We start from the raw sequence: 21372 nt of genomic DNA on the forward strand, positions 1-21372 counted from the left end.
GCCTGGTTTTGAATCCAGCCCTGGTGGCTGATGATGCTATTATCAGTAAAAAAAAATATTAATCTTAATGACAAAAACTATTTGTACATTGCCCTAAGAAATAAAGTGTTCTGATCTCCTGATGTGATTCCGCTTGTTTGTTTGTTTATTTGTTTGTTTGTATGTATGTAGTAGTCTCCCCAGCCTTTTGGTTGATCTTTGCTCATTTGACGCCCATGCAGTGCTGTGGGTGGGGACGCAGGACACCACAGTGGCGACTGTGGTACAAATTGAGCGCTGTCCAGCCTAATGGTGCTGAAACGCCAGGAAGCGCTGTTCACTCCCTGAATCACGCTGAGGCTCCCTTGGGGAGGCTGTGAGGAGAAAATATATAGCCCACATCTTCTCCTGACAGAGAGCCCAAACATTTTATCAACGATTTATGACCGTACAGACGTGGCACAGGCTGCACGTTTTACATGCATTTTATTTTGTTTATGTCTGTAGAGGTGAAAGCGTGGAAGCCCAACAACACCTCAGGCCTGCAGATGTGATCACTGATCACTGTCACACAAAGTTTCTAATACTTCACAAACATAATTAGGCCTAGGGATTATGTCAACATGCATTACAAAGCACATTCAAAATAGAAAGAACAGAGGATGTATAATTGAGGATGTAGACGTTGTTATGTCGGCTTTAGGACATGCAGAAAAAGGCTGCGAGGAAGCAGTAAAAAAAAAATGTTGATTTGAAGCAGCTTCCACCCTCCTGTTTTATGAAAGTCAGGACTGCGATAAAACAATTTAGCATTAAACGCGCCACAAAAACAAACAGCATTTTCTCCTGTGTAGCCTACACACTGCAACCTACTGCTCTGCGTAGCTAAACTGTGAATGGTAATAAGCCCAGTGTGATGTTTGATCATCTAAAACTGCAATGTTGTGAATGCAGATCATCCATCGTTAAGCTTTCCTCCTGCTTTTTTTTCAAAGGCTCCATATTGGTGCAGTTTTAACGCAGAGTAGTCTTATATGCCATTGATAATCTATTGCAATTCACAGGTTACATATGATTCAAAGTCCCGAGATCGAAACAAGCTTAAAAAAATACCGTAATGAGTTGTTGTCATCCTGCACCGAATCAAACCGGCACGCACCGCTCTGTTAACAATCAATCCGCTGGCACAAACGGAGAAGCAGTAGCATTTAAAAAAAAGGAGGCGCCGTTATTGGTTTACTATTGCCAGGGTCTGAGCCAATCCATTTCCCTCTCTTCTGCCACCGACATGGCAGAGAGACCCGCAGCAAGATCTACTGCCCACCCGTCGGTCTCCTGCTCCGCATATCACCCCACTGTTTTCGCCCAGAAGATCAACAAGTATGCCGGGAGCCCATTCGGACAGACTACCTGTGTTCTCAGTCAGCTGTGCGAGGAGGCGCAGCATCTCTCTGAAGGTGGATCCTTGGCAGCTAAGCCCCCTCTTCCACATCTGATTAACTCTTTCAGCACCGCGCCTTGACGCTTCGGGTGGATCATTAAAAAAAAAAAAAAAAAAAAAAAAGACTTTATATGAGCACCGATGTTGTGTTTTTGCTGAGGATAAAACCCTGATGTAACGATAGTGCACATGAAAATGTGCTCGAGTCGAATGTGTGATCTCTGAAGGCACAGAGCCAACAGCATGAGTGAAAAATCAATGACAGCAGCCTTTATGTTCAGAGAAAAGGTTTTAAACAGCCCTCTAATGTGGAACTTAAGTCAATTCAGCGCAACTTCATTTTGACGAGGGTGGGTTTACCCTCTGTATATGGCTCTCCACATATACATCCAGAAGAAGTATAACCGGATCTTTTACTTAAGTAAAAGTACCCATGCATTAATGTAAAGATACTCCAGTACTGCATTTAAAATCCTTCTCAAGCAAAAGTACAGAAGCATTAGCTGCAAAATGTGCTTGAAGTATCATCCTGCAGAAAACGGGCCCAGTGAGTGATGAGTATGTATTACATTATTGATGAACTGGTGAACAAGAAGAATTATGTTGTTGTAGCTGCTCCAGCTTTGACTACATGCAGTTATGTGCATCCAGTGGTTTCCAATCAAGAGATTGGGCCCTTTCCAAAGGGTCGAAAGAGAAATCTGGGCAGCTGTGAGATGGTAAGTGGGGTAGGAAAGAAGAACAATAAAAGATCTGCAACATAGATTTGTATTTGTGTTTTTTGGACTTTGGACTGAATCTAAGCCCACATTCATTTTATTTAAAATCGTAATCTGAATGAATGAAATAACTGTTAAATAAATATTATGGAGTAAACATTTCCTTATAAAAATGTAAAGGTATATGGTGGCATGAAATAGAAATAGTCAAGTAAAGTACGAGTATCTCACAATTGTACTTACATACAGCACAAGAGTAAATGTACATATTTGGACAGTAAATAAATAAATAAATCTTCCTCCATTTTCACATGAGAAGCAGCACTTGTCCAATATAGTATTTAACTCCCTGTTTTGTTTTGTTTTGTTTTGTTTTGTTTTGTTTTGTTTTGTTTTGTTTTGTTTTGTTTTTTTTCGTCTCCACTACTTAAAGTACCTTTGGCAATAGTAACCTTACACTGAAGTTAGTATTCCACAATTTGCTAATGCAATAGAAATATTCAACTAAGTGCAGTCCAAAGTATAGAGGTCACTGATGAAATTAGCTTTTCCTTTTTTAAAAATTAAATATATTAATTACACTCAACAAAGTTAAATATGATGCATAGATGCAATCAGTAAATAGTGCTACAGTACATATGACAAAAAGGTTTATCAAACAACAATTTATACATTTATCAAATTATCAGGTCACAGTTCATGCTGTGTCCTCTTCAGTCGGTATCGAACCTGCAGCTCTCCGTCCGGCTGGAGCATCCCAAAACCGTAGCGACTGGGATTGACTGGTGGCAGTTTAGCTTCCGGGTCACACAACTCCATGTCGAGATGGGTCAAGAGCAGGAACACAAATCTACAGACACGAGAGGCAAAGCGGTTTAGACCAGGCGACAAACCACACAGTGATAAACTTGACTTGTCAGACTCATATTAGTATGAGCACATACAGGTTTTTCACATCCAATTAAATCCAGTTAAACTGTGTGACAGAAAATCACATCAAGTAAATAAAGTAATCTGACAAAAAAAAAAAAGGCAAAATGCCTAAAGATAACTAATTCCCAAAGTCTGCACATCAGCATTAACTAACCTGCTTCCCTTTTTGTGTGTTGTGGATTACATGGATTGACCTTTAACCTTTGTAACTGGATATGATTTCTGACTGAGACACACTCTCCCAACTGACTGTCCTCTAATACCCTTAGCCTCTTTCAAACAGTTCATTTCAGAGTATAAGCCATTACTATATTACAGCACGTTGTTAATGATGATAGAGGACATGAAAGCAGGACTGAAATCATAATAGGGGGAATATTATGTGGAGATGGATTTTGCTGGTCTGGTAATCAGGATGAAATTGCAGGAAACGCTTTGATCATGAACTCGTCGTTTTAAAACTTAAGATACATCATGAAAAGATATGGAGATTTTTACACTCACTGTTTAATGGCTGTAACAGCAAACTCCTTCCCAACGCAGATGTTTCTGCCTGCGCCCCAAGGCATGGTGTAGTACTTCAGTCTTCTTCCATCCTTGTAGAATTTATCCTTCACTGTAAAGTCTTCATTCAAGAAGCGATCATACTTGAAGATCTGTTAAGAAGAGACAAGTGAAATTTGATTACATGTGTGCATTATAATATCATGAAAATAGGCTTGATCATGTATTTCATATCTTCCACTAAACATTTTTTTACGGAACATAATGCAAGAAAAGATGCTTGGTATAATTTAGAAATGGTGTCATTACATAGTTTGTCCAACAGAGTGCACTCCATTGTTTACAATACTGCCAGCACTGCCTGCAGCACATCTAGCAGAGAATGCATCACTGCTGAGACTGTATGGAATCAAGCAGTGTCGTCATGGTAACTAGTTTGTGAAATACATTGCTGGAAAGTTAATAAACAATGACCCCAGCATTTTCCATTTTCAAAGTAACTCCAACTTAACCCTGTCCCTGACAACCATCATGTCACTCATGCTTATCACACCTCTTTGCTATGTTAGCGAAGGAGCTAGCCAGCTATAGTTTGTCAGTACAGTCAGTAACGCAGCAGACTGAAAGGTATCAGAGACTCTCTATTCAAGTCTGTTTATTATATCAGCCAATTTATTGGTATTGGAATATTTTTACTCCCTAAAATCAGTCAGACTCTATTAAAAATTTCACAATGGAGGCACATGACTATATATATCATGATGGTACTGCATTTCATTTTCGTGCTGTGAATGCACTGATCATGATGTACACTTCCGGTCTACACACAAAGTACCTGTGGGTCTTCATGTATCTCTGGGTCCATTTGAGGGCTGAGGAAGGGGAACAGACACACTCTGTCCCCCTTTCTGAGGCGATACTCCTGTCCATTGGCCATGCGTAGGATCTTATCCTGCACCACCTCTCTGTTGATCATTACGGCAGCGGTGAGCCGTAGGGTCTCACTCAGAACGCTATCTGCAGAATGGAAAAGACAAGCAGAGTGAATGTCAGAGGGGTGTCAGCGTGAGTTACATTAGCGGTGCCCTCGGGCGTAATTTGGACAGGTACAAACATTTGCACACATATGAATATATGAAGAATGCAATCATTCTTCAATTGAATCAAAGGTCAAAATTTCATTGTCATGGTTATTGTTTCCATGCTGTGTGCTTATCTTATTATTTCCAAACGAGCCTTTGTCTCCATCTCTTTGGAGTGGCTAAACCCCAAGGTGGAGGAGCTCAAGTGAATAAGTGAAAAGGCAGCTAGCAGCTGTTACGTACCAAACACAGGTGTGCAGTGTGCTTCCAGCGGTTTGATGGGGGAATGCTGTAGGGAAGTGTCCTGGAGACGACTAAGGCGTCTGATCTCTGATTTAACAGCCTTCATGGCCTCAGGATGAGTGAGAAGGAAGCCAAGAAGCCAAAAGGCAGCAGGTCCAGCGTTACACTGAAAAGAAAAACACCCAACTTAGGACAGACCTTTACAGAAGCTTCTAGCATGAAAATCAGCACAAAAATCAGTGTATATTTTGTATATGTGGACATATAATGCATTTAGTGTGGAGATATTTTTGTTTTGTTTTTTTTACTTTTCATTTCAATTAATATTTCTTCTCAGTTCTCTGTAATGCTGCTGTCTGAATATGACTGATTTGAAGAGAAGCTGGTGAATCAATCCACGCTTTGTAGACACTGCTGTCAGCCTCTCAGGGAGAGACACCTGAGCCTGTCAGACAGTAATTGCTGTGGGTTAAGGGAGCTGTTCTTCTTATTTCTACACATCTCAGGTCAGCTCTCCATTGACAGCCAGGGCAAATACCCAAAAGCGTCTAGAGGTGCATCACATTGTCTTTCTGCCCTCTTCAGATCTTCAGATCATCAGATCTAATGCCTCAAATAATATGAGTCTAGTTAGAGGCTGGTCTGGTTTGCAGGAAGGGAAGTTTCAAAGGAATAGCTCAGCATTTTGAGAAAAGAGTTAAAAGAATGCCACTTGAATGTTGGTGCACTAAATAAATCATTATTGTTGTTTAACATGTTTTCCAAAACATCAAAATATTTATTTAGAGCATTAGTTGATTCACTGGCAGCTGTGCACTGTAGTGGGAAAAGCTATGAATACAAGACTCACTCAACACTAATGTAGCACTGAGTGACCTTCTTTATTTTCTACAGTTACAGTACAAGTTAATTTCTTGATATGATCAGTGATCCTTTTTACATTCAAATAGACATTAGGGGGTGACAGTGTACCGACACCACAACACATTAAATCATCATTTCCCCTAAAAGAAAAGGGACTAATCAATCAATTTCAGTCTATATATGTTTGAGTCGATAAGATAGATTGTTTGCAAATAGAAAGAGAACCGAAACCTCCAGCTGGTGCAGGACTCATATTGAGGTTGTATGTGGCTTTAGAAAAATCCTAGAATTGTCTTTTACTTTGCAAAACCTCAGTCTGCCTGCAACACATGTATAAGCCATATTCACTCTGGCACCTCTCACTAGTCTCACATCTAATCCCTCTATTCTCTGCAGTGGTGCTCCAGTTTCCATCCCAGACTGAGACTGTGTGCTCCAATATCCCAGCAGACATAATAACACACAAGCAAACATGCTGAAGGACTAGAGGTCTTTCCTCAACCAGCAGAGCAGCTGAAAAAAGCCCACAGTGGGTGGCCTGGCCAACATTTCTCCTTGCTTAAATACTGTACACTAGTGTTACTGGGTGAACAACCATTGTTCAAGTAAGACTGGCAGGTTAACAGAGGGCTAAAGCTAATACATCTAAAATGTAGCATAGATGAACAGCGGACAGAAAGGCAATAAACAGCTCGCTATCTCCCCCACCTGGCAGCACAGAGCTATGACACCATGTTGCTCTGGACTTGTCTGGACTGGTGTGCAACAATTCTGTGTTCACACCTGTGTCAACATTGCTAACACTGGCAACTCTGTACACTGTAGCCAATTAAAACCAGATAAATAAATAATATTTGAACAAGAAGCTTTGTTCACGAGTGAGGTTAGAGCTGGTGATTAATCCACCTTCGACAAAACAAGGTATCCAAGTATATATATATACATATACACATATACATATACATATGTATATGTATATAAAATACTATATATATATAGAGAGAGAGAGTGCTTAAACAACCCCTTTATCTATCCATCGAGATTAACATGTTCACATGTTCACATATTCAGCTCCACTCAATATGTTGTTTAGCCTGACTATCCACTATTAACCTGACTATTCATTTGCCTAAAACTGTGTGACGTAAGAAAAAGAGGAAGCAACCTCAGCTGACTAACACAGTTATGTGACACGCTGTATTAACATGCAATGTCTAAACTTCAGACATTATAAGTTGTCATGGAAACAGAGTCCCATGATCAAAACTGGCAAAACACCACTCTGAGTTACAGGTTGAGGCAGGTAACAGAGAGGAATCCACTGTCTCTCACCACGACATTGCTGGCAGGCTCAGGACCGTGGAGGGGAATTCAGGCATGTAGTCTGGGTGTGGGGAGTTATGTTTTGGAACCATCATGTGGCCTTGTGTGTGTTTGTGGCTTGTAACAGACAATTAACAAGCTCTCACCTGTGTGGTCCACAGCTGCAACAGCAAAGCTCTTTTCTGCATTTCTGCTTCTACTCCCGCCTCCTGCAGGAAGTGATAGTAGCTCTGCTGCCAGGAGCTCGACTCTGACCCTCCGCTCAGCCAGCTAGGGGACAGCAGCTCCCAAAGTCGCTCCCGGGATGAGTTGGCTGTTTTGCTTTCCCCTGTTTGAGTTAAGCATAAATTCATAAATACCCTGCTGTGGGGTAACAATGTGTAAAATCAAAAACGAAATCAATTTTACTTCCGTTTACTGTTGCGCAGCTTACCTCGCTTAAGTGAGCTGCGAGCCAGTTTGGTGAGGAGATTGTCAAACTTGCGAAACTCACTGTAGACTGCAGCAGCATTGTCTCTCCTCTCAAACAATGTAAGATAGCCGGCTCTGAGAAGAGCAATAAAGTTAAAAAACCTTCCTCGTCACTCCTGATGTCATAAACACTGCCATCATGTGATTTACTGTATCTTGCCAAGCTATATTACTATATGTTACCTGAAGAGTAGACTGTAACATAGACTAAAGAGCCCATCCTGTCTCCACTCTGAAGGGTCACAGCCTTTCTGGTCACTCAACAGCAGGTTCTGAAGGTGAATGTTCATGGAGCTGCTGAGTTTGGACAAACTTACACCTTGAAAATGCCTGAGGAAATGCCCAAAAGAAGATGATATTTTGATTTGCAAAACTAACTTAAAACAGATTTTTCTATTGTCATTTAGAGATCTGAGTTTAAAAGATGCGTTAATTACTGTTCCATCCATTTCCTCTCTGCTGTAGGCTTGATGTTTGGCAGCTGAAGACTGAAGATCCTTTTTAGGAGCTGGTTTCTGTTGCGGGTGAAGTCCAAGTGCTCTGTGTCATTTATCACGGTGTCGAAAGAGTTTGAGTCCAACAGCACTGTCACATAAAGACCAGCAACACGGACCTATGGGGACACTATTTTAGTTGTTCAAATATTCCTTGTTTTAAATTGCATTCTTTTTAACCAGCTCTTATTAGAATAATATTATCCTGAAAACATACTCTAGTCAGTTGTCTGCTATAAGTCCTATTCAGTGGAACAATTTGTTCTACATTGGAAAAAGGGTAAGTTGTGGTCACCTCTGCAGCACTAATTTCAGATATATCAAGATTTAAAGAATTATGGGGGATTGATTAACTTAACCACCACACATGAATACGGATGTACTTTTAAAATGAACAGTGTTGCAACCATGTGAAAACCTTGCTTTGGTGTATTTCATATTTTACAGTTTCAGATTAGTTGATGACTTCCTGTTCTTCTATGCAAAAAAAAAAGGCTTTCTCTTTCAGACCATTCCATATCAATTTTTTTTTTACCATATGAGAATATCATTATCATCTAAGGCAGTCAGTTTTGTAGATAAAAAAAATATCTAGCTCACAATCAGAGTCTTCATGAGAACTCACTGTGAAGATATCTCCGTGTTTTTTTTTCATCCGGGTCAAAAACTTTGCAGCATCTTTTCCAAACTCAAGAGCGTGCCCCAACCATGGAATGAAACCTTTGTCCAGAGGTGGCTCATTTTTCTGTCTGCCAGGTATAAGGAAACTCATTAAAATTACAACAGTATGATAGAGATAATTTATCTGTGTGCCACTCAGTTATGAATCTCAACCAACAGGTTAGAAGATAACGTGAAGTCAGGTCTAACAAACTTTCTGTGGTTGAAAAGCCATGCAGTATGTACACCTTGGTCTAAATCACAATAGTAATTCTGAGTTTTACTGTAATATGTTGTTTTTTCTGTTGATTCATATTAATTGTGTTAGGAAATAACAATAGTATAGCTTTTCTGAATTCTAATATTTGCAAAACATATTTTTGCAGTATTTTGCAAACTTTTGAGACTCATACAACTTTGCTAATAATTTAATATCTGCAAAAATCAACATTAATAAATGGCTTTACCTTGTGCGAGTGGAGTAAAGGAGAAAAAGTATCAGAAGCCCATTAAGCAGTAAGAATATTGTCCATAACATGTTTCTGTGAAGTCAGGCACAGTGCTGTCCCGCGGATAATTTGCTCCATAGGCACCGAAGCTCCTTTATATCTTTGACTGAGCTGTTGCTTGTTAAAGGGGCGTGGAAAGGTGTGTCTAGTGAAACAAAGTGTTGCACCATACTCTACAGCAGACAGTGACAGAAACCACAACATCCACAGTTTGTCACACGAGCTGCAATTACTCAAAATGACACGCAACTATTTCTGCTATTTACAGCTTGGTTCACATTAAGTAAGACAGGGCATGGAAAAACCACCTGGCAGTACATTTCACAGTTTCGCAGTAAACAGTGATGTCAGAGCTCACATATTTTATAGGGCGCCTCATGAGAAATCGTGATACAATAATATCCAGTTCAACATTGTGAAATGTCTATTTTTAAGATGACATGTACAGTCACAGGTCAAATAATTATAGATGACAGTGTCCACTACACTGAAACTAATGATTAATCTCACTGCTCCTATGTATGAGATCTGTCATAGTTTTGAGTTTCAAATGAATGACCAACTTTGCTAGACTAAAAACAATTATACAGCCACCTCAAGCATGTAAATTATTATAAATGAACATAAAATTGAAAATAGTATTGAAGACATAATTCTTCTGCAAAAAGTGCACTGGTGCAGGTACTCTAATACAGCTTGTATATTTAGACTGTGGGCTGGTTGCTGGGTGTGGACACTGTACCACCAGAGGGTAGTCATGCACTTAAAGTAGTCTAACCTTTCATCTGCTGGAGAAAAGCAGAATTGTGGTCACTGAAGTGAAACTGCGAGATTTCGTACTTAAAATACCCCGCCCCCAATAAAAGAGAAGAAATCTCGAAAGATACTTTTTCACCTGAAAATGATAATTAACGTCAATTGGAAGGTACATTTGTGATAACAACAATACTCCCCTAAAATGTTTAATATCAGACAGTATTTCGTTTAACACGCCAAACCATGAGTAACATCGGGCAATGTTTTGTTGGTAAATGAGACAATGTCAGAGACGATGGGCGGATTACGTAAAAACTATCATTTTATGATCTTATTTCGAGGGAATACTATGAGTAATCTGAGAGTTATTCAGTACAGTCACACGTAGCCGCTAACAGCTTGTGCTAACAGTTTGTGTCCTCCCCACTAACCGACCGGACCAGCAACAACAACCTGTAACTTCAGTTCCTACAGCAAATGTATACCTCAGCATCTGACCCCAGCTCATTGCCGTGTGTGTATGTGTGTGTGTGTATACACCATGCACTTCCCATCTGTAGTAACAGCAGCAGCAGCTTTTTTATTCCTTTTTTCTTTTGCTTTCTTTTTTTATTTAAAGCTTTATTACTGACATTTAAAAATGCTTAGGCCAATTGAGTAATACATTGTACAGTATAATGCTGTCATTTCCCCGTAGCAGAGTAAATTTACAAACCATACACTCTTAATTAAAGGAGGATCTAAATGAATTCCGTCTACCCTGAAGTCATAGCATATACCCAGGTGGGTTCTCCATGTTCTGCTGATTATTTTAATGTGATGAATTTAGCACCATTTGAACAAACCGTTGTGCCCCTTGGTACTCTTAAAAAAGAAAATATTTACTGTCTAATGCTTTCCATTCAAGTCTGAGTCAGGCTTATACAGTCTTTAGATATCTCCCAAGGAAAGGGAAGAGCCCAGCACTAGCCTTAGCCAATGGTCGCAGTGTCTCAGGAATGATGCTGTTATTGTGTTAATGACCCTAAACAGCCTGTTTCATAAAAGGTGGGTGTGGCGCACTGGCAACCAAATTACTTTAAACAAACAGCCTGTGGTATAAACAGAAACACTCATATATACCACATACAACCAAGTGCTTTAAATGTCACACTTTGTTAGAAAGTATTTGCGCCTACATTTAAACCACTTTTAAAATAATAATATAACACTACTGTTACCTTTCTTGTTTCTTGTCATGAAAATTTAAACAGAACAAAAAATGAAGAACAGAAAATGTACACTCTTTGTATTTATCATTTTATAAGGACACACGTATAACCTGATGCTATCCAAAAAAAAATAATAATAATATTTGGGCAATGATTAAATGATAAACACGTAACTGTGTAAAATCATCTGATAATGATTAAATTATAAAATGACAGTGAACAGAAAGAATTATTACATCAACACAGGGATAAGTCTTTATTGGCCTTCTGTAGGAACCTAATCTTTTCTTAGTGGACCATGTGCTGATCATTTCTCCAGTAAAGGCCCATAAGTGTATGGTGTTAAAGTTTCCGTGGCCTAGTTAGACACAGCTTTTTCACATTATTTTCAAACCCACCCCAACTTTTATCAGGCCCACTCTGTGGCCAAGGACTGGTGAGTAACATTTGCTCAGGAAATTAGAAGTTGGAGTGAAGATTGCATGGTGAGAACTGAGCGGTTCTCCTGCAGATTTCTCCTGGGCTCTGTCCCAGCTTAAACAGTTGTCACAGGCTGACAGAAGCCCACAGATTTCCTGAGAATTGGGTGCAAAGGCGGACCAGCATTTCCTGAGAAAGATAAAAATGCAGTCTTTTCAAAGATGGGTTCAAGAAGAAAGTTCTCAATTATTCCTGTCCAATGCATCATATACAGGAAGTTATTTGACAGCACTTGTCAGCAAACTGTGCTGAAGTGAAGTCAAGGAGGAAAAGAGGACAGGACAGAGCGACACACTGAGCCATTCTGACTTTCTTTAGAGAAATCCTCTGTAATCAAAATGTTGCATCCGGAACAGAGTGGAAAGGGTTTAGTTGTACCATAGGTTGGTCTGTAACCAACATTGTCCACCAATTAGAAACAAAGTCTGAGTGATGTCAATAGGTTGTCTTATTCACATCCTGACTGATTTAGTCTCACATTAGATGTGACAGCTACACAATAATCTCAAAAATGTTGTGAGCAGCTAGGGTGTTTTATCATGGCTGACACTGTGGGGTCAGTTGTAACACATTAATACTGAACAGCTCTTTAGCACTGCCTTGTCCAAGTCACTAATTAAAAGGGGCCCTCCACTGATTTTACTCACGGAAGCTGGTTTACTCATCATGCTTTGTACTATTCAGTCAGTAAAAATAGTAATGTAAGCTCTTACGTCGCTTTGGATGGGGCTGTCAAAAGTTGATGTCATTAGGGCTATCTCAGTTTGGGGCTGACACTACCAGTCTTTTACAGAGAGCCTACATTATGAATTCTGGGAATGGAATTAGGAATATGTGGCCCGACAGGAAGAGGCGATAATGGGAGATGTAGTGTCAAGGCGTTTTCAAAGAATGATCACAGACAATGATGTTAACCATTTCTTTTAAATCTGTCTATTGTAAATCCCCCAACTTTATGGATGTGGAATACTAAATTGAGGTTTACCCCTTTAATGTTGATAGTTATTAAAGATTTCATAATTAAAAGGCAAAGATCCTATAGTTTTCCATATAGGTTAGCACATGGGATGACATTCATCGCCAACATATGCTATGTCACAAAATGGTTTTATGCATTTCTAAATGTTGTAAATGTGTCTGTAAATGGCAGACACCGATTGTTTGATAAATCCAGTTGAGCCCTGGCCAGAACCACCCACCCAACTATCCCTGTGTTCTGCAGTCAGCCACAGTCTCGTGTTTCTGATGATGTTCTTGAAACTGAGCCATCAGATCCGGATCATTCGCAGACCGTCCTCCAGCTGTGGACTCGGATTAGTCACAACATATCCGTTATTGGCAAAGGTTTGCATATCGGCTCGCTCAGAAGAATCTTAAATCATCCATGAGAAGAAAAGTGGTGAAGAAGGGAGGGGGGTTGGGGGAGGAGTCTCACTCTGAGATTGACTTTCACATCCATTCAGCCTTTTCTGCAGCAGCATTGAACTTGCAGAGAGAGGGGGATAGAGGGAGGGAGGGAGAAAGAGAGAGCGAAAGAAAAAGGCAAACTGGCCTGTGCTGTGCAGAAGCAGCTCAGCGCTATTATCGCCGAGGCTGCCGTAGCTTACTCCAGGCTTTGTGAAATGCACATCAGACGTGAACTGTTTTCCGATTCACTGAAGAGTGCTGGCGAAGAGGAGTGGTCAGGGACGGAAATCACTATGCACTTCTAGATCGACGGCGCAGCGACATCGCAGAGCCTCAAGTGCGTTTAATCTCCGAAGTTGTGTCAAAGCGGGCGATGGTTCGCATCTGATTGTTGCTCAACTATCTGGAGAGGACTGCAGACGGGCTAACGCTGCATTGTGGTGGCAACTGAGACGCTCGATTCCTCCCCGAGGATTGCACAATCCGTCCTCCCCAAAATGTCATCTCAGGCGAAAGTCAAGAAGGACAAAGAGATTATTGCCGAATATGAGACCCAAGTGAAAGGTTGGTAACGTGCAGGCCTGATCGTATTGTTATTCAGCGTGTCAAGGCACTATTGCGTAACTTTACCACAAGCTTTATATGGCTTTCAGTGTGCGGTGCTGTGGGGTGGGACAGATTGTGTAGTTGGAGATGACAGTCATTTATTTTTAACAGACTCCTTTAAAGCATAGTCTCATAAATCCATGCCCGTTTAGTGGTACAATGGTTGAAATGTAACTTGGCTGAACGGGTGTCTGTTTACTGAGGATGTCTGTGATACCAGATCTATAACGTGCCTAGCCCTGCATGTGGGGCCATGTAAATCAGTGGAGCTTCATAATTTGTTTCAAAGTGCAGCTGGTATTTGTGTGAGACTGTGCTAATGCTGCTCACCCACCAAGGGAATGTACCAATTCACCTTGGACATTTTTTTCCCAATAGACTGGAGGTCATTCACCTCAGGTACTCATACAAGATTCTTGGAGACAGCTGTTTTACAACTGCTCCTTGAAAAACAAAACAGAATTTACAGTAGCGGATGCTGTGATAATTCGTGTTATTTTAAAAGAGGATGTGTTCCCCGATAAGTATTTTTCTGACATTCCTAGACAAAGTGTAATATCAGGAGGATGAGGGAATACTTGAGAAGGTCACACAGCAAACAGTTAAGAAAGTCCATAAATAATGTATGCTGTCTGTATGAATTATGAACCATGAAAGGATTTTACTGTCTGCCGCTAAATATGTGACTGGATAAACCACCCAGAGAGAGAGGGGAGTCAGAACACTGACACTGTATCAGAGCAGACAGGGCAGGATGTATATGGTTGGCTGGTCTTCTCAGCCTTTTAGAGACATCTTCAAGTAGTGTCATCTCCAACACTTTGTGCATCACCTTTTTACAGTTGTGGTTTTGCTCTGCATAATCATATGGCTTCATACATACAAGAGCATAGACTTCCTCTACAATAATTTGCCATTTTAAACCCGTTTAAGCTGATAACATCCCTCAGTTCATTTATTGGTCTATTGACAGGACATTGATCAGCACCCTTGATAGCTAAGTAATCACTGAATTCTTCTTCCAGGCAAAGAAGAGAAACATTTTTTCCATTTTCAGCTTGTTCATTTTGAGGATTTGCAGCTTTTCTTTGTCTGTTGTGATAATGAAATGAAAATAATTGGGCTTTGGACTGTAGGTCAAAACAATGCAAGCAATATAAAAATATCATCTTGAGCTCTTGGAAATTGTGGTGGACTTTTTCACTATTTTCTGACATTTTATTTACCAAACAATTAAGCAAATAATCAAGAAAATAATTGGTAGGTTCACAACAGTAAAAATAATTGTTACCTGCAGTCCTAGAAACTGGATAATGCACAGCTGTGGGTTTAAACAGTTACATATACACTGTACAATACATATAATACGCCATCACTGGAAGACTGGGCCTGAACTTTCTGTTGTAAATATACTTATGAATGAAATGAACTTAAATCTGTGTTTGTTCACATCATTAGCTAACTCACAGTGGAAACCACCCGGTGTGGTTTTACTGGTTGGCTCTCAAACATCACAGTGCAGTTTCGGGCCTGGTATGTTGTGTAGGCTATAATCTACCTAATTGGACCAGTAGAAAATAGAACAACTCTGATTAACCTAATAATTCATATTGTCACTGGATCCAATAACATTGTCCGGTGAGACCCTTAGACTTAAAATACCCCCAAACAACACAGCTAAATTTGAGCTGAACAAGCACAAACTGAAACTGTAAAGTTCAGCCCCATCTGAAGATGTTTGTCATCATGATCTGCATTGCAGATGTCCAGATAGGAGAGTTAACTCTGTATTCAAATATGTGGACTTGCCATGCATTTGCTGCAACTGAAATACAAATCATGCAGATTCTTCCAGGCGACAACTGCATTTTAGATTTTACCTTAGTTGGACCACGGAACAATTTGATTTTATGCTTATTTGTTAGATGAGACAATAAACTCCACCCTCATGTTTGTCTGCTAAATATGAAACTTCAGTTAGTAGCCAGTTAGCTTAGCTTAGCTTAGCTTAAAGACAGAAAACAGGGAAGTGTACTGTTACTTTGAAATGTGGTTTCTTTGCAATTTTACTTTAATATAAAAACCTGCTTTGCATCATTCCTTTAGCTCAGCATGGATTTAACTGTAGCAATTCCAGATTTTCTTATTATTTCGATATTTCACCCCAATACACATCTACATACATAGATAGATCAAAAACTACTTTTTTCTTTATACTTTCTTTATACTCTATTTATATAGATCTTTATTATATTAAGGCGATTTTAGCTCCACAGTCCAGCAAAAACCACTGAAGGTAATATAGGTATGAATGAAGTCATTAGGGTATCTGTGAAAATATGTTTATGAAAAAAATTCTTTTTACAGTTTTAGTTTAGACCTCACCATTGTTGTGATGTGGAAATGACCAAAGCTCGTCAGCATGGAATGAAGGGTATGCATTTTGCAGACAGAGGTGTGGTTTACTTGTTCTTTCCTTGTCTTTTCCTGTCTGTTTATTTGTTTGACTCCTTCACTCTTTCTTTTACACACACACACACACACACACACGCTCTCTCTCTCTCTCTCTTTCTTTCTCTGGTCTCCACATCAGCTTTGTGGCTGTGAGAGAGCCATCACAGCTCCGTCTCTCATCTCCGTTTCAGGAAAAGCTTTTAAGCTGACATCTTAAGCTTATTTGCAAACTAGGCTTAGATCAGTTTGGAGCTGTGGGGGCTTTACTCTGACACTGACACTGGCCTTCAATAATGCTGAGTTGCTGACTGCACAGAAGTTCAATCAGACACTAGTCTAATGCACTTTGCAGTATTTTTGAACATGCCTTATTTCAGCAGCAGTGGGGTCTCAGTCACATTTTTAAGGCTGATTGTTGGTGTGATGTTGTGTGTTTTGAGTTTACAGCTTTACAGGTCTGGGCCTAGATTTGCTGTTATTGTCACAAGCCATGTATGATTCATTGATGACTGAATAGCCACTCATGGGCAGAACATATTTTTGTATCATAACATTAAGTAATCATCATAGCTTTTGTAAAACATTTATTGTAAGAATTATTGTAAGATTTGTTGTTGCAAAGGGAACATAAGGCGTAACAAAATTTGTGCAACTTAACCATGACTATAAAGTGATATTTAACCCCAAAACACAAAAAAGAACAGAAAAAAAGCCTGTGATATTTGTAACTTTTGAGAGATCTTGTTGTAGAAATTAAATGAGCTTATACTGGCTTATTGATAATGTGATTGTAACAAAACAGCATCTCACTATAGGCGCTCCTACCACCACTATATTTGCTGCAGATAGGCATTCCAGGAGGAGCATGTGGACACACCCCACTGTGTGTATTCATCATAATGAAAGAATGCTTAGACTGATACTGTCTTGAAATGTCATGGTTGCGTTACAACAGTGCTGAAACAATATATTTGTTAACCGTGTCTTGGTAACATGTATGAGACACTTGTGTGTTGCTGTGCTGACAGATGTATAGTCACAGTTGATCGTTAAAGATAAAACTGCTTGGAATTCTGCCCACTACATTCTGGATTTTCCTGTCCTGTGGTTGCACAAATAGTTATGCCTTCCCTTGTTAGAAATATTTGTGTGGAGAGAGAGAAAGAAAGAAATGTGAACTCAAGCAAATAGACTGTAGAGGCATACCATGGTCATTAATGCATTCAGAAGACAAGTGTTCACAGAACACAGTCTTGATTTGTACCAAATTATGTCAACGTGTCAGTCTGGGTTAGGCCACATGTGACTAGCCACGCATGGCTAACTGCAGACACAGCCCCGGAGACTGCTACTGGCCATTGCAATAGCTGTGTTTGGCTAGTTTGAACAGGCTACTGTGGTGACAATGAGTCCTCACTACATGATATTTGGTGCTCTCTGCTACAGTGAATCAGGAGCCTAACTAGCAGCCCTGCAAGGCAAACCAGTAGGTTCCCCACATTTCATGGCATTATATGTCAGGGATCCAGGCAGGCAACCACTACAGACGTGCTGCGTTTGAACTTGGTGGGTAGATGTGTTTGTCTTTTTGAATCTGCAGTGTAAAAAGAGGAGGTCAGGGCTTCATCATGGCTGAGCTCTGACAGGTACTTTACTTTTCTAAGGGATAAATCACACATGACAAATTGATTTGGGTGAAGTTAATGTTGTTTCAGTTAGCGGACATTCTGTATTTACGTGGCTTAATTAAACTTAGTAATTTGTGTTTACAACATAAAGATTTTAACATAAACACGTGTATTATCCTGTTGTGCAACAATATCCTAATGCTCAAACCAGAATGGTGGCAGCTAGAGAAGTTCTTTTCTTCATTTTACTCTGCTGCAGTGTTGCCCTTAAACCTCTGGAAGCAATTAATTTATGCTCAAAATGCTTGTTAAAGTCACCAGAACATACCAGGATGTTAACTATATGGGCTAGGAGAAAAATAAACATTACCAATGGGTAAAGTCCTATTAGTAAAATTTCCACAAGCCTTTGGGTGTGGAACATTTTATTCATTTTGGCTACACACTCTTCCCAGGGCAGAGAACCCTGTGTGGCATGTGACGTGCTGTATTCATTGAAGGAAACCTTTACTCTTGTGAAATTAATGAAAAGATAGAAACGAGACTGCATTAAGCTTTTGAGGCTTACTTCTTGGTATATTATTCACTCAAACTCCTTGCCAACCTCCTCGTAATTATGCATTACTCTGCAAAGGCTTGAATCATTCATTGAATGTAGTGCAGTGTTGCACAGTCCCCAGTAACAGTTTAAGTTCTAAAAATAACATGCTCGCAGGAGAGCGAATGCAAATATCACGAGTCTATTTGATGTTTCACTGATAAAATTACACAGTTAAATAAATTTATGTGTGCTCATTATATTGTATGCTCATTTGGTTACTCTGCCATTGTGTGATTAAAAAGGATTAAAGTCACATAGGCCAACAAATTATGTTGTTTATTAGTCTATTTTAGTGTGGAAGTACATCCCAGTGACATTTCCTGCTATTTTGAACTTGATTGCTGCCTCGTTCATCAGAACAGGCTGTTTATTGAGTATTTCGAAGCAGAGAAAGTTGCCCTTGTCCTTGGCCATTATGCTAAACAGACTGACTGCTGCGACTGTCAGAACAGGGAACTGGCCTTCTCCCATTGAGATGCCTCTAGAGGCATGTAACCAAGCAACTGGGCAACTATGGGGACCATAAGGGGTACATCTCCAAACAGCAAGGGACTACATATTTACTCTTGTCTTTCTCGTTCTTGCTCTTTCATTCATATTTTCAGTCAAAGTCACGGACGGATGGGAGAAGCATTTTTGAAATCCTTTATTCTAGATACAGAAACAGCATTTAGGAGTGAACAAAAGGGCTTTTCTTCTGCTGGGCCATCTTTTCCATTGATAAATTTCTACAGAGTTCCTTTCAGTGCACAGCAATCATATGCATGGTTGAAACAGTCTGTCATAATGGAATCTTCAGCCATCTCAATGTTGCTCAACTGCTTCTCATTGTCTTATAGAGAGAGAGAAGCTTTGTTTAACCCCCAGCGTGTGCAAGTGAGCACAATCCACACATTTGCCACATCTTTACATGAAGCATGTATTGGAAAATATCAGTATTGATATCATGATTCAGCCATACCACTCATTCAGCACTAAGTTCTGATTTATGGTTCATCTGTAGCCACAAATCCAGCAGCCACTTAGCCACTGGATTTATGAAGGCCCTGCAATAAACAGTATAGGGATGAAATAAAATGTGATCCGTATTCCTTTTCAGTGTTAATGTAAAACTATAAAAATGATGTTATTGCTTCCCTGGACATGTTTATCACCTGAAATCCCGAAGGTATTTAGAAACAGCCAACTGAGGTACCAATACAGGCTGTACAGGAGTGAGTCGGTAGTTATTTATTTGTGGTCATTTTGAAAAGCCCAGATGGGAGATACACTACAGAGATTTTTAAAACATGATAATGATGATGATGTAGCTAATTTATTTTTTATTTAAAACAACTTTAAGAGTAAAAAAAAAAAAAAACACCTGAAGGCTTCCTAGATACTGACTCTATATAACAGTCTAGGAAATTTTCCCAAAGTGAAGTATTGTTTACAGGAAGAATTTAATTTTTGAAGCCATATTCCACAAGGGTCTATTTCTATATCTATAAAATGTCTGTTAATAAATACCATTTCAACCAGATTTTGAAAATGTTGACCAAAACATCATTTTTTCCTCATTCTCAGACTATGAATAGAGGCAGTGAGTTTCCAAACCTCATAAGAAGAAAACCACAGCAATCTTTTAATCGAAAGAATGCCTACAATTTGTTTTTTCAAGACAAACTTCTCCGAAGGCTCGCTCAGCACAATGCGTTTTGAGAAGCTGACCTATTTTATATTTTCCGTGCTGTCTGCTGCAATCATCAGACATGCATCTCATATGCACGTGTGCTACCCCAGCATTTAGACACCCCCATAGCCCCCCCCCCCCCCCCACTATACACACACATGCAGACGCACAAACACAAACACATACACATGCAGACAGCAGACAAATGCATTTTGACATCCAGTTTTATCCAATTATGATGACTTTGTTCTTTTATTAGTGCTTGTACTGGCTTTACTGCGTCCACACATATTTGTATTTACAACATTATGTGTTCTGCTTGATTCACTGCTGAAGGACTGTGGGTTAAAACCTGACCTGCAGTACTGTTTGTCAGGCACAAGTGAGGCCCAGTATGTAAGCCCCCCACAGAGAGTTTCTTGTTTATTCTGAAGGTGGTCTCCATTTCTGATATGCAGAGATCCGTAACCAGCTGGTGGAGCAGTTCCGTTGTCTGGAGCAGCAGTCCGAGTCCCGGCTACAGCTGCTGCAGGACCTGCAGGAGTTCTTCCGTCGAAAAGCAGAGCTCCAGCTTGAGTACTCCAGAGGCCTGGACAAACTGGCCGAGCGCTACTCCGCCAAGATCCGTACCTCCAGAGAGCACCAGCACTTCAAGTGAGTCTTGCCACTGTCTGTGTGCTACACACTGGAACGCTTGTATGAAGTGCGTTTGACTGATAAACAACTGTTACATATTTCATACTGATCACTGGCATTGGCACAGACACGGAAAAAAGAGAAAGAGGAGAAGAAAAGAGGGATAAGCAACAAAATGGAGAGGGAGGGATAAGAGAAGAAGAACTGACCTGAAATGAAGCCAGGGCTAAGGAAGCTTGTGGCCTCAGGCTGCTGTGTTTCTCCCAACTAGGTCAGACTCTTTATCCACTCCCCCCCACCCCCGATCTTTTCTCTCTGGCTGTCATTTCATTTCCATTCTCAAGCAACTTCACACTAGACTGCTACCCATATACTCAGATTTTGTCAATGGACGCAGAAAATAAATCAGTGCTTTGGTTAGGAGTCTGAGAAAAGAAACAACAGGGGCTACTTTACTTAAACTGACTTAAATCATTTACACTGTGTGAGGGAGATCTATAGTAATGAAACTAACATACCCTGCAGCATGTTGAGGAATTGCTTCTTAGATGCTCCAACCAGCCTGGAGCTCACTATGACTTTTAGATAATGTTGTAATTGTAAATGCTGCCCATGTGCATGTGGCTGATTAGAATCAATAATTATAAATAATAGGAATGAATTAGAGTATGTTCGGTTAGAACCGCAGGCATTAAATTT

At 40.0% G+C, this 21372-nt stretch overlaps 2 protein-coding genes across 6 annotated transcripts in view; one reads left to right on the forward strand and one right to left on the reverse strand.

Moving 5' to 3' along the window:
* Positions 1 to 2218: 2218 nt before the first annotated feature.
* On the reverse strand, positions 2219 to 9315 carry ptgis (prostaglandin I2 (prostacyclin) synthase). Its single transcript, XM_041035026.1, has 10 exons — positions 9181 to 9315; positions 8679 to 8802; positions 7997 to 8172; positions 7743 to 7889; positions 7522 to 7634; positions 7235 to 7416; positions 4902 to 5067; positions 4412 to 4593; positions 3577 to 3728; positions 2219 to 2989 (listed from the first exon to the last, which is right to left on the reverse strand). The coding sequence occupies exons 1-10, from the start codon at positions 9249 to 9251 to the stop codon at positions 2830 to 2832; spliced, it is 1473 nt and encodes a 490-aa protein (XP_040890960.1). The 5' UTR covers positions 9252 to 9315; the 3' UTR covers positions 2219 to 2829.
* A 3867-nt stretch (positions 9316 to 13182) lies between these two features.
* The window catches only part of LOC121178861 (SLIT-ROBO Rho GTPase-activating protein 3-like), a 30778-nt gene continuing 22588 nt past the window's right edge, over positions 13183 to 21372 (forward strand). For 2 of the 5 annotated variants that reach the window (XM_041033277.1, XM_041033279.1), the window contains exons 1-2: positions 13186 to 13640; positions 20496 to 20691. In XM_041033277.1, coding sequence (XP_040889211.1) covers positions 13574 to 13640; positions 20496 to 20691 — 263 coding nt within the window. In that variant the 5' untranslated portion in view covers positions 13186 to 13573. Of the gene's footprint in view, positions 13641 to 20495; positions 20692 to 21372 lie in introns of all 5 variants that reach the window. The other 3 variants (XM_041033278.1, XM_041033281.1, XR_005893831.1) reach the window with 2 other exon arrangements.

Source organism: Toxotes jaculatrix, chromosome 3 (genome assembly GCF_017976425.1).
Source record: "Toxotes jaculatrix isolate fToxJac2 chromosome 3, fToxJac2.pri, whole genome shotgun sequence".
Lineage (NCBI taxonomy): Eukaryota > Metazoa > Chordata > Actinopteri > Toxotidae > Toxotes > Toxotes jaculatrix.